General features: G+C 41.9%; 1 protein-coding gene across 3 annotated transcripts; it reads left to right on the forward strand.

The window, feature by feature from the left end:
• The first annotated feature begins 6,225 nt into the window (after window positions 1-6,225).
• pdcb (phosducin b) lies at window positions 6,226-9,187 on the forward strand. 3 transcript variants are annotated; one of them, XM_029147638.3, is made up of 4 exons: window positions 6,226-6,442; window positions 7,489-7,552; window positions 7,922-8,070; window positions 8,142-9,187. In XM_029147638.3, exons 2-4 carry the CDS (start codon window positions 7,507-7,509, stop codon window positions 8,652-8,654), a joined length of 708 nt encoding a protein of 235 aa, XP_029003471.1. In that variant the 5' UTR covers window positions 6,226-6,442; window positions 7,489-7,506; the 3' UTR covers window positions 8,655-9,187. The 3 variants fall into 3 exon arrangements, with proteins under 3 accessions (XP_029003471.1, XP_055364229.1, XP_055364230.1); XM_055508254.1 differs by lacking the exon at window positions 6,226-6,442 and adding an exon at window positions 6,518-7,029; XM_055508255.1 differs by lacking the exon at window positions 6,226-6,442 and adding an exon at window positions 7,391-7,411.
• Window positions 9,188-11,772: the final 2,585 nt, after the last annotated feature.

Here is an 11,772-nt window from a genome sequence, read left to right on the forward strand (position 1 = left end):
CTAAATCTTAATCTAAACTGTTATTTTTTTGTCTTTTACCTTAAGCCCTTGTTTATAACAGGAGTTTCTGTGTAAAACAACCTGATGATGAAGGACTAACCAGAGGCTCTTATCTCAGGATCTCTGCTGTTTTACAGCGCTCTCCATTGTGCTGACCACAACTATCCAGTCAACTTTTATGAAGCTAATCTATTATTACTGACTGCCCATAATTCAGCCCTGCACAGGATCTAACTATTCTGCTGTCTTGTTTTAGTCGGTGAAGGATGGAGCCATGGACCATGTGCTGCTCATGAGCAGTAGCTGTGGAAGTCTTTAGTCACGGTCCGTGTGGATTAAATGTGCTTATCCTCCGTTTCTGTTTGACACGTTTCCTTTTAACCTTTTTCCACAGCTTTTGTTACAGTGAAACTAAAATTTAGTGAATGCCATGCAGAATTAATTGATAATAAAATATTGGTTGATTATAATTGGTTGTGGTGAGTTTAACCTAAATTACTGATTAATTGCCTCATTTTTTATGTGTTATCATATGAACTATCAGTCCCTTTGACTGAGAGCAGGTTACAGTATGAGTAAATGGTAGTCATATCACTTTGTATCAATGGCTGGCTCCCCTTTCAACGCTTCGTGCTTTGAGTGTCGCATTTTCACAGAACACGGGACCCTCTAAGTCCGAGAAGCACGCGTGAAGCCTGACACGCTGCACTTACAGTTCAAAGTCGTAGCGTGACCTTCCACAAAGCTGCGGCAAAGGTTTCCATGACATTTGTAATCTTTGTACTCGGTGTTGTGACAACAAGCCCGGTTACAGGTAAAAACTGTCATCGATGCTGAAACACTTCCTCGTGTTGCTCAGGCGGATGTGTCCGTGTTGCCATACAAGCATCCGATTGTAGCACACACAGGTTCAACTTTAGATCAGTGGCAAAAATGGGACAACAGTGTCACACCTCATCCCACCTGTAACAGAGTTTAATGTTGTAAACAACACACGAATATTAGGGGAAATGTAGGCCAGGATGAACTTTAACACAGTAGAAGATCTGTATGTGTTACAGTAGATGTCACCAATACTTTATCTTCACTTATTGGTTCCCACTGAGACCTAAACCATCACAGTGAGTTATGCAGTGAGACTCAGCATCAGTGTGACAATCTAGATCTGTAAAAAGTCACTGCATTCAGAGCAGTTCCCAGGGTTTTAGTGATTCCCTTTCTTTTTTTATGTTAAGCCACAAGAGTGTTCACTGTGAATGTATCATAATCATAATAATGGCCACAACGTCCGGTGCTGATGCAGATTGTCTGCGGCTCAGTGGTACATTCAGTCTGATACAGAAGATGCTTATTCAAGCCTGCGGCTCGTGACTCAGTGATCAGACTGATGTTGTTTCTGTGACTTTTGCCTGTCGCTCCATTTAATTGTTAGAGAGCTATTGGTAACAATGGAACATCTGATTTGTTTGTCCTGAGCACCTTTACTTAAAAAAAAACCTCAATAATTGGCTAAAACAACTTTTGTCCTTTCATCAATAATTGTAGGACTCATGTTTGAGGAGCCTCGGCCTTCCCTAATATGTTATCATTAACAATGAAGTGTGTCAGAGATACACAAACGTGTCACACCAACATTTTTCTGGAGAAAGGACACGGTGCACGTTCCTGTAAGTTCACAAAAGACAAACACTGGGTGTAGCAGGAAGGATGAACAGAAGGCAGTGATGGAGACAGGGAACTGGTCCATCGTCAGGTTCTCTGTTTTATCAGCTGCTCTAAACATCCACTCGTACAATAACAAACACATTGTCTTAGGGGAACATGTGATGTGTAGGCGCTATTTTGACCTCACAGATGACTTCCGGGGTGATTGCAGGAGGTTTTCCTAATGATCCCTCAGTTACATAATACTTATGTATAGAAACCTTCAGTATCTGTTGCGCTGTTTGCAGTGGATGAGTCATCCTATGGAACGACTGAATGTAAACATATTTACGCTTACAGAGGGAGGTGGTTGGTGGAAAAATGAATGGTTTAAAGCTCCAGGTAGATTGAACTGGTATTTTAAACATGTTTACATGTAATCTGGAAAAATACCCGTATTTTTCCAGGTTCCATAAGATTAAGTGTCACATCCTCACAAAAACTAGAAGTTAACTCTGACGTACTCTGTTTTGTTTTTATACAGTAGTAGTGAAACCATCTGTAGAGCATGAGAACTATCAAATGTCCCCATACTCGTCCAGCACCACGACATGAGCCTGCGGTGACGTGGGATCTTCTGCGCACGCTCTGCAGAACCACACGCACCAGGGGCCACTCAGCCGGTTGGAGGTGGTTGGAGCGTTGATGACTCGCTTGATCCCGCGTTAGCAGCCGGGGCAGAGAAGCAGAAGTGCTCATATCGAATGATGTAAGGAGTCAGGAAACAACAGGGTTTTTTTTTTCCTTAGTGAAACTAAGCATGTTACTTCTGTATTAATTCGTATTTGATTAAAGAACTGTGTATTTTGTGGTTACTCATACATGGTACAATATAAAGTTTACTGTGACAGTGCGACAGTGACTGTAGTAATCTGTCAGCTAAATCTGTGTGTTTTAGCAGGTTTCACACTAAATCACAACAGTAAATACATTTTCATTTTATCACATATATAACCTTATTATGTTAAACAATTAATCCAAGACATTAATGTAAATAAGCACAGATAAAATAAGGTGTATTTCCTTACAATCCTGATTAACAAAACAACTTCACCAAGTGGTAACAAACATAATTTGTCAGTTCATTGTTTTATTTTTTGTATAACCTACCAATTAACTGTTGATGACTCATTAGACTTAGTCTTAGCTAAGTGAGTTCACCATCTGAGGTGCAACAGCGGAAGAGGGGATGACATTACCAGCAGCATAACATGACTAATACTTAAGAATGGGTCCTAATAGTAGAATACACACACACACACACACACACACACACACACACACACACACACACACACACACACACACACACACACACACACACACACACACACACACACACAGGTTGACGTCATCTCCGCGTTGGGAGCAGAATGTTTACATTCATAATGTGTTCATGCTACATAACTACAGTGTCCAGGTTTGAAGTCTGTCCAGTGACAACATGGTACTTCTGCAGACACAAAATGTGCGGAGGATGAGTTGCAGCATGAAACGATTGAAGATTCTCCTGCATGAGTTTACATGCATGACTGGAAGATACGGACAATAAATTAGTGCAAACTGTGGCAAGTTTGGGTCCACAACAGAGAAATGGGACGGGTGTTTTTATAGCCTTTTTCACTTTTCCCCGACTTTCATCAGACAAAATCGGTTTCTCACGCAACAGTGAGGGAACCCTTACTCACTGAGGGAACAAAAGGTTTATTTCTAATTCTCTCCAGAGGGTCAGTAAGTGTCCGCAGACACGGAGGCACAGGGACCTACACGAAGACATAATATTCAATTAAAAAAAACCCTGCTAACCTGCTGATTCATTGTCTGCTCCATTTCCCCCATTCTCCATCACTTGGTCCAAGACTGCCCTCAATCTTATATTTTCCAGTGCCCTGGCTGCACTCAGGGACATTTTACTGTAAGAGTGAGCAATGAAAAGCGAGAACGAGGTGGTGGGTTTAATCTGCTCATTAGAATATAAAGAGGGTAAAATACATCAGCAGGACATGGAAAGAAAAGAAGTCTCATTTTCCGCCCCAGTTGAATTGGACCCAGTGTCCAACCAAGTTCATTCATTCCCTACGTAGTGATCCCAGCTGCAGTTGTTTCACCTTACATTGGCCTTTTGTGTTGTTATTCAAGAAGAAAAAGCTGTCCAGTTACCACTGAATGATAACCATGACCTAAATGGCGGAGAATCACAAGAATCACAGACACTCCCTGCATAGTGTTTCTTTAAAGCTGTACAAAGCTGTATAACTGTAGATTGGATTTCACTTGTCTTTGTGGTGATTGTGTAGCAGCCCGTAGAGGTTAGGACAAATCACCATTGTGAGAGAGTCGGGTCACACATCATTTCAGGGCGTACGTACAGCGTTTTATTGATCCACGCAATGAAAACGTTCAGGGACTGTTGCTATCAAAACCTCATCTTCACCAAACCTGAACTGAAAACTGCTGAGTGAGAACAGAATGAACGTTAGCAGGAGCCCAAAATAAAGCGTGGCCAGACCTCTGAAGAAGTCAGAAGGAAGCATGATGCACGAAATGAAAAGGAAAATTAATCATTAGACTCGCAGGAAGTTTACTGATTGTAGTAGAGGTTTATGCGTGCGAGAATTACAGTAAAGGGGAACCCCCTGCTAAAGAGTAGTCACACAATAAGTAGCTGAAAGAATCCTTCAGACTTCAGGCTAAAAAATGAAATCTGTGATATCAATCAGGAATAAAAGCCACACGGTAACTACTGAGATTAGTGAGGCAATTATTAACTGTGTCAGGCAAACACAGCTGGTTGAAGACGGACGTACAGTAGATACAGTGCACTGGCTAAGTACAGACGAATATGAAGCACCGCAGTCATTTTCTATGTGTAACATTTGACAAAATAGATCTAAAAATGAGTTAAAAGGTTTTAGTACAGTAGTAAAAGAGATGTGCAAACTTTTCAAATTAGATTTTTATTCTTGAATTATATTATAATTAATAAATTGTAAATGATTTGTTTAAACAAACATATGTTTTATAACATTTTATCTATCACCTCAGGACAGATGTGTGGAAATGTCAGCACACAAAGCAGACGTTAATTCATCACCCGATGAATGGGCCAGTGGGGAAGTGCCATTGAGAAGCCAGTTGGATAATGAAGCAGAAGGCTGACCTCTAGTGTTTTAAAAGGATGTGTTAACCAGAGGAGGATTCATGCTTGTCATGCAACAGGGCAACGAGGAAACTGATGCAAACTCGAGTGGACCCACAGAAACAGCTGCTATTTACGTTCTCACCTTTTCCCCAAATGCTTTCAGTCTTTTAGTCTTTTTTAGAAATGTTTCTTAGAAAGTGTGTGCTTGATACATATATACAGTATATGTGGATAAACTGACTGACAGACGGACCAATAGATGGGCAGATAGATAGTTGTGTGGCTAAAGCTGGACTCTGCTCTAAGCTCCTGCTGACAGATGTTTTTAGATCACAGGGTTTCAAATAATGCGCGGATTTCCATTTTAAGCACCTGACGTGTATCAGGGCACTGAGAATAATGACACCACACCTGACACACATTCTCTGCGAGGCCGAATAAAAATGTCTCCTAATCCCCTAAGCCAATAAAGACAGGATGCAGACACACACGGACCAAGGACAGAAGTCAAACATTGCGTGAACCTACCCTGATTCAGCACTCACCTACTCGCCACTTGCGGTGAGTAATGGAGCCACACACAGCTCATTGGCTGATGGTCGGGTGGTTGGGACGCTAATTACAGGCCCAGGGTCAGCTGGCTGGCTGCCAGCGGCTGGTTCTCATATCACTGTCTCTGTCTCTGCCGTATTTTGAGGGTGTGAAGAATTATCTATAAATAATCTAGAACAAAAAAAGTTAATACCCAGTAGAACATAGAGCAGGTGCCACTGTATTTATAGAGCACCCTGCAAATTCCCCACTGCTCGAACTCTTCCATTTTGAAAGAAGAATAGATGCGTTTTACATAAATTCTTTATTACAGCGTTTTTAAAGCCTACTTCTTTTGGAGAATATGAATCATTTCACACATGATCAGTATGAAACCTCTTCACACTCTCTTGTTCAGCTGCGAGACGAGGCCACCGTGTGATTTCTGTGCTGAGACGATGAAGGAGCACATGATAACGCAACGTTTCCCCGCTCGTAGCCAGCGGGGCTTCGTGTTTTGAAACAGTCTCATATGTTGGTCTTCGTGTGAAACATTTAGCCCGAAGAACTTTGGATTCCAAGCAAGATAATTTTATTTGCGATCATCTCCGGGATGCGGTGCTCTTGCTTGACTTAACTCCTGGTGTGCTGCTTATAACACAGTGAGGAGAAACAGTGGGCCTTGTGTGTATCTCTTGAATAGAAGAGGCCTTTATCATCTGGAGAATCTGGAGACATATTTGATTTCTGGTAAAGGGTTCTAAGTAAAGAGCGGCCCCTCTCTCTCTCTCTCTCTCTCTCTCTCTCTCTCTCTATCTATCTATCTATCTTCACAGTGTGTAGTCAGGCCTTAATCAAGTAGAGGCTTCTAATTCCTGAAGAGAAATCCTCTTAGGATCTTCGCTCTATTTCTGTGTGCTCTATAGGGTCTTTTTTGACCAAGCTTATTGGTTGGAAACGACACACGCATGCACACACCGTCCAGCAACTGATAGCTGTGTGAAGTGATCGAGTGTAGAGCAGCACTACTGACACAAAGGGTGGACTTTACTGGGACTGGGAGAGGTAAGAACCGCTCCGTGGACTCCTCTTATGTGCTGAACATAGGACGTAGAAAGCAGCTTGTGGAGCAATGGTTCACAGGGGAGTTTAGTTTAGAGTTAGATCAGGTGGTCGAGGGTATATACGTATATAACATCACACATATGTGAACCTTTTTGGTAGTTTTGACTTGACCAAATTAGTATTTTTACTTTTTACTTTTTAAAGTAAAAAAGTTTTTTTAAAGTAAAGGCTTCTGTAAAGAATGAGCACAAGGAACTATGTGTTTAGCTTTTTCCCGAGGGACCTTTAATGGAAAGTCAGCTGTTTACCAGCGTTTACTTGTCTCGCAGGCGCACACAAACACACATCAAACTAAAAGATTTATACAAGACTTCATTTGCTCATGCTAGAATTAACCGCAGTAAATCTCCACTTGTGGATTTGGGGGCTAGAGAAGTGGCCAAAAAGATCATCGGAGCAGATCAGCGTCGGGTCGGCGCACAGGAAGGAAGGCTCAACTAATTGAAGCGCTGGGGATAGACCAGTTAATCCAATGAGATACTGGCTCTGCATGCGTCACCTTATCTGCTAGCTCCAACACTGACACCGTAGGTAGATCATATACATTTTATATGTATATGCAAAACAATTAAAAGACGTTTCATTTAGTCATCTGCTGTTTCAAATCCAGTTTCCAGTGCATTTGTCACATAATTTAAAACAGTATTGCTGCTGTCTGTGTTAGTGCAAGGTTAGGTTTTCATAGCTATAGTCTGAGGAGTTACTTTGAGTTAGTATTGTTTCCACCTCATAGCAGTAACCCTTGGGGTTAAGCTGTCGCAGTGCAATAATCCTCTTAGACTGCATTACTTTAATTAAATATGATGGGGCTCACCAGGTATCAGCCGCTCTGTCACAGCACAAAGATTTAAATCACTAGCTGTACAATTATCTCATTGACACCAGTGAAAACAAAGAGCTGCTAAACAGGTGAAGTGCCGTTATGCTGACCGTGCACACACTATGTACAACGGTCTCCTTTAACTCATTATTTTGTTGTCCTGCAGGTAGCTATCCAGAAAACAATGTCTGACAAACTCATCAATATGGAAGAGACTGCAACCCACACAGGTAAGAGGAAGCTGCGTGTTCCAAGAAAGGCAGTCATTGGTTTAACTGGTGCTTTAGTCTTCTTTTTATAGAAGCACTGGTACAATTAGTGCACTTCCTATAAAGCTGAGATAAAGCTTTAATCCCCAATGAAAACAGGACACAATGTGGACACAGACAAACAACAATATCAGTGGCTGAGCTTGAAAGCCGTATTATCATGATTGTAAATAATTATTTGTGCCCGGAGCGCAGCATTTGTGAATGGTTCATTGTGATGCTGCACACAAGATCCTGCACAATTAGGATTCTGTTGCATCTGCCTCTGAATATATTTTGCCCTCATACGGTCCTACTGAAAAGGCCTGCTGTCGTTTGCCTGCTTCATAGGTCCAAAAGGAGTCATTAATGACTGGAGGAGGTTTAAGCTGGAAAGTATGGAGCAGGAAAACCTGCCTGCCGCAAAAAAGGAACTCCTAAGACAGATGTCGTCCCCTAACAAGCCGAAAGACGACTCCAGAGCAAACCTGAACCGCAAGGTACGACCAGAGCGTTTCAGTGAGTGAATGCATGGACGCCTGCAAACTTACTAACTGGCCCTGTTTTATAGATGAGTGTCCAAGAGTATGAGCTGCTGAAGGAGGAGGATGAGGGATGTCTAAAGAAGTACAGGCGGCAGTGCATGCAGGAGATGCACGACAAGCTCAGCTTCGGGCCCAAGTTTGAAGGCGTGCACGACCTGGACAGTGGAGAGGCCTTCCTGGAGGTCATCGAGAAGGAGCATCACACCACGGTGGTGGTGGTTCACATCTACAACGTCGGGGTCAAAGGTTGCGAGCAGCTCAACAGCTGTCTGGACTGCCTAGCCGCCGAGTACCCCACCGTTAAGTTCTGCAGGATTGACGCAGTGGCGTCCGGCGCCGCCGAGCGCTTCTCGGACGACGTTTTGCCCACGCTGCTGGTCTACAAAGCCGGAGAACTAATAGGAAACTTCCTGGCCTGCACGCAGCACCTCAACGAAGAGTTCTTTGCTACTGACGTGGAGGCTTTCCTCAATAGCTACGGCCTGTTGCCGGAGAAGGAGCTGCTCTTGGATGATGAAGAAGAAAACGACGTAGAGTAAATAAATAATAATGTTTGACTTTGGACTTATTTTTTGGGGCGTAATAGAAAAAAAAACATAACATCACCACTAGCTCAATAGTGTTTGAAGGAAAACCCCAGTTGACATCTGTGTTCAGGTGCTCACAGGTAAACACATGCCAAAACTAAAATATGAGCTAAATACATCAGATTCAAAAGGTCAAAGCCATCTGGTTGTGGAAATGTTTGTGTAAACACATCTTGTGGATGTATGGCCTACCACTACCTACCGGCGCTACTCAAGCCGGTGTGGGAGGACCAAACAGTCTAGTATTTTCACCGTAACCAGTAAAATGTTGACAGAGACTATTTATTTCTGTTCTGTCTAATGTAAAAGTGGGACGTTGTGGTTTTAAACAAAGTGATGTGACTCAGCTAAAAGGCACTTGAGTCAGTCATCTCTGTCGGATTTACTAAAACTCTGCTTATGACTATGAACAGTTTACAGGAATATGATGAAACATATCCTAGTATACATGTATCTCATAATAAATAAAATAAAATTGTATAAAATAGTGTATTGCATTTTGTTGAATCAGAAGCTCTGTTGGTTCCTCCCAACCACAAGTTATGTCAGAATATTAAGTATTACAAGTGTTGACAGGAGGATTGTTTAATGAATCTTTGTTTCCACTTGTTGTCCTGCTGACTTAACCAGCTGCTGTGCTTGACTATATTATTATTATTATGATATTACCTTAAGATTTAATTATTGATTTGAAACAGCAAAACATGCATCACACAGACCAGAGCAAGGCCTATCGCCTCCTGCGATCATATGTTAAGTAATCTAGTCTGTTAATCTCTTGACTTCCCCTTGACCGTGGTGCTGCAGGCAGGCCCAAACCACAGCACAAGGCTTGATGTTGTCATGTGTATTTTTATTTGTAGAATCTCCAGTCTCATCCTAAACCACAGACTCTATTTGATAATACAGGTGATTCCTCAGAGCCTGACATGACCTGAGACCTATGCCGAGGTACGGAGGGAAATCCTCTTACAGGATTAGGGTTAAAGCAGGTTGACATGGTGCTTTTTTTACAAAAGGTTAATCTGACACTCACACTAAATAATAATATCATGGTTGTTTTACAGTATTACTTTGCACAAGCACATTCCTTGGCGTCGGGGTTTTCTACTTTCATTTCGGTTCTCAGTCTCACATTCAGTATTGCTGCAAAGAGCCTCTCGACTTCTAATTGGCTTCAAAGTACAGTCATTTGAGAGCTCGTGAAGTGTGACATGCTAGGCATATTTCTGTGGTGATCTACATGTACACGTGTGATTCTACTGCACCACAGCTGGCTTCCAGCTGCCTCCAGCAGGCACCACCTCATTCGCACACAGTAGCGTGTGAAAGATTCATCAGCGACTTTAGAAAACTCCCACTCTCTGTAGCTAGAGGTTTTCTGTCTTTTTAGTGGCGCCCAAACATGTTTGCCGCTGACCTCGACGGAAGCAAGCGTGCGAGAGTAGCAGCCAGATGGTCCTAAAACATCCCATTATCAAACTGGCATGCCACCAGTGTCCCACAAAGGGAATGGGAGTATGACTCAGGGCTGTGAAATACTTTCACAGAGCATCTAATCAGAAAATCATATGATTGAGCCTCAATTTTTATTCATTTCATTTACTAAGAAGCAGGTTTACAATTTTTTATGCACAGCTTTTGCATGTCAAGATTTGAGGGACTTGTTTCTTGGAAGTGGCCCCAGAACTCGATCTGACTCATCGGTCCCCTCAAACAAATGTTTATCTCAGTGTTTACCCACCTGATGCCGGCCCCCGTTCGTGACGTTTTGATTCCCCCTTTTGTTTATGCTGCTTTGCTAATTGGATAACTGTTGTGCTGTTTGCGTTCTGACTCTTGGAAACCCACGCTGCCATGCTCTATTTCACCCACACAAAAAAAACAATTTTGCAAAGCTGATGTCATGACATGACAGAAGAAATCTGTTTTCAGATGCAGTTGGTTCCTGGGACCAAATATGGATGAGCGGATGTGGGGGAGAGAACTGTGGTCACTTGATGCCATCATAGCTGAAAACCTATTTATGTCTTGTTTACATCCAAGTCCCTCCTGTTTTATTTATGAGGTAATTATGTAAATGTCATTGCTTGACTCACTTGCTCCTGATTATTACAAATGTCTATATATTTAAAAACAAAACAACTGTTTTATCATGAAGAGGAAGGGAGGACGCAAGCGATTAGACTCCAAAATATGAGTAAGTGAGAAGGTGCAGCAGACACACACCCCACCATTAGGTTGGTCCTGGGTTTGACTCACACACTAAGCTGCCTTTGGTAATTGTTTGAATAAATAGACAGACACAGTGAGATATTTACAGAGTTCCGCATTACAGGTAAAAATAGGAAACCACTTGTCAAGACAAATAACACCTCAACAATCTCAGAAACTTGAGATTGGAGGGTGTAGGTCATTATGCTTTTGGGTTTAACACCCATGACAAGTACAGACAACAACCAGCTGGCTGAGTCAGTCTGCAAAGCTACTAGGAGTTACTGTACACCTTAATATCCAAGCGTGACAGCAAAGTGTAAGGAGATAGTTCTGTTGCCTGAAGCAACCCTTCGCCTTAACACTTCTCGTGTTTATGCCCTCGGTCTTTTGTCTCCCAGAAGTCTGAACTTAGTGATGAACCAATAAACCACTGTGGTATTTGCAATAACTGGTCCAGACAGGGACCAAATACCTACCAAGTCACCGGGAGGTTTGCAATTGACTGCAGTTGAAATAGTGAAAGCAATTAAAGCTTGATCTGAAGCTGAGATTGAAGCAATTCAAAGAATGAGGCATTCCCATTTCAAGAAAGCACAAAGCTAAAAGCATGTTTGGTACAAGGTGAGAAATTAGTAAGAAGAATCTAATCTAAGACGTTATACGACCAGATAGTAATAGGGATTAAAGATCTCTGTTGTGCTTATATTTTTAACATATTCTAAATATTGTAAAGTTTTTCCTATGCCAATAGCCTATGTCAGTAAACTGTGTAGGAATAACAGATGTGCAGATCAGCTTATCATGGAAAATATAATTTTAAAAAAATAAATAGAGAGACATAAATTTAATTCCA

Source organism: Betta splendens, chromosome 4 (genome assembly GCF_900634795.4).
Source record: "Betta splendens chromosome 4, fBetSpl5.4, whole genome shotgun sequence".
Lineage (NCBI taxonomy): Eukaryota > Metazoa > Chordata > Actinopteri > Anabantiformes > Osphronemidae > Betta > Betta splendens.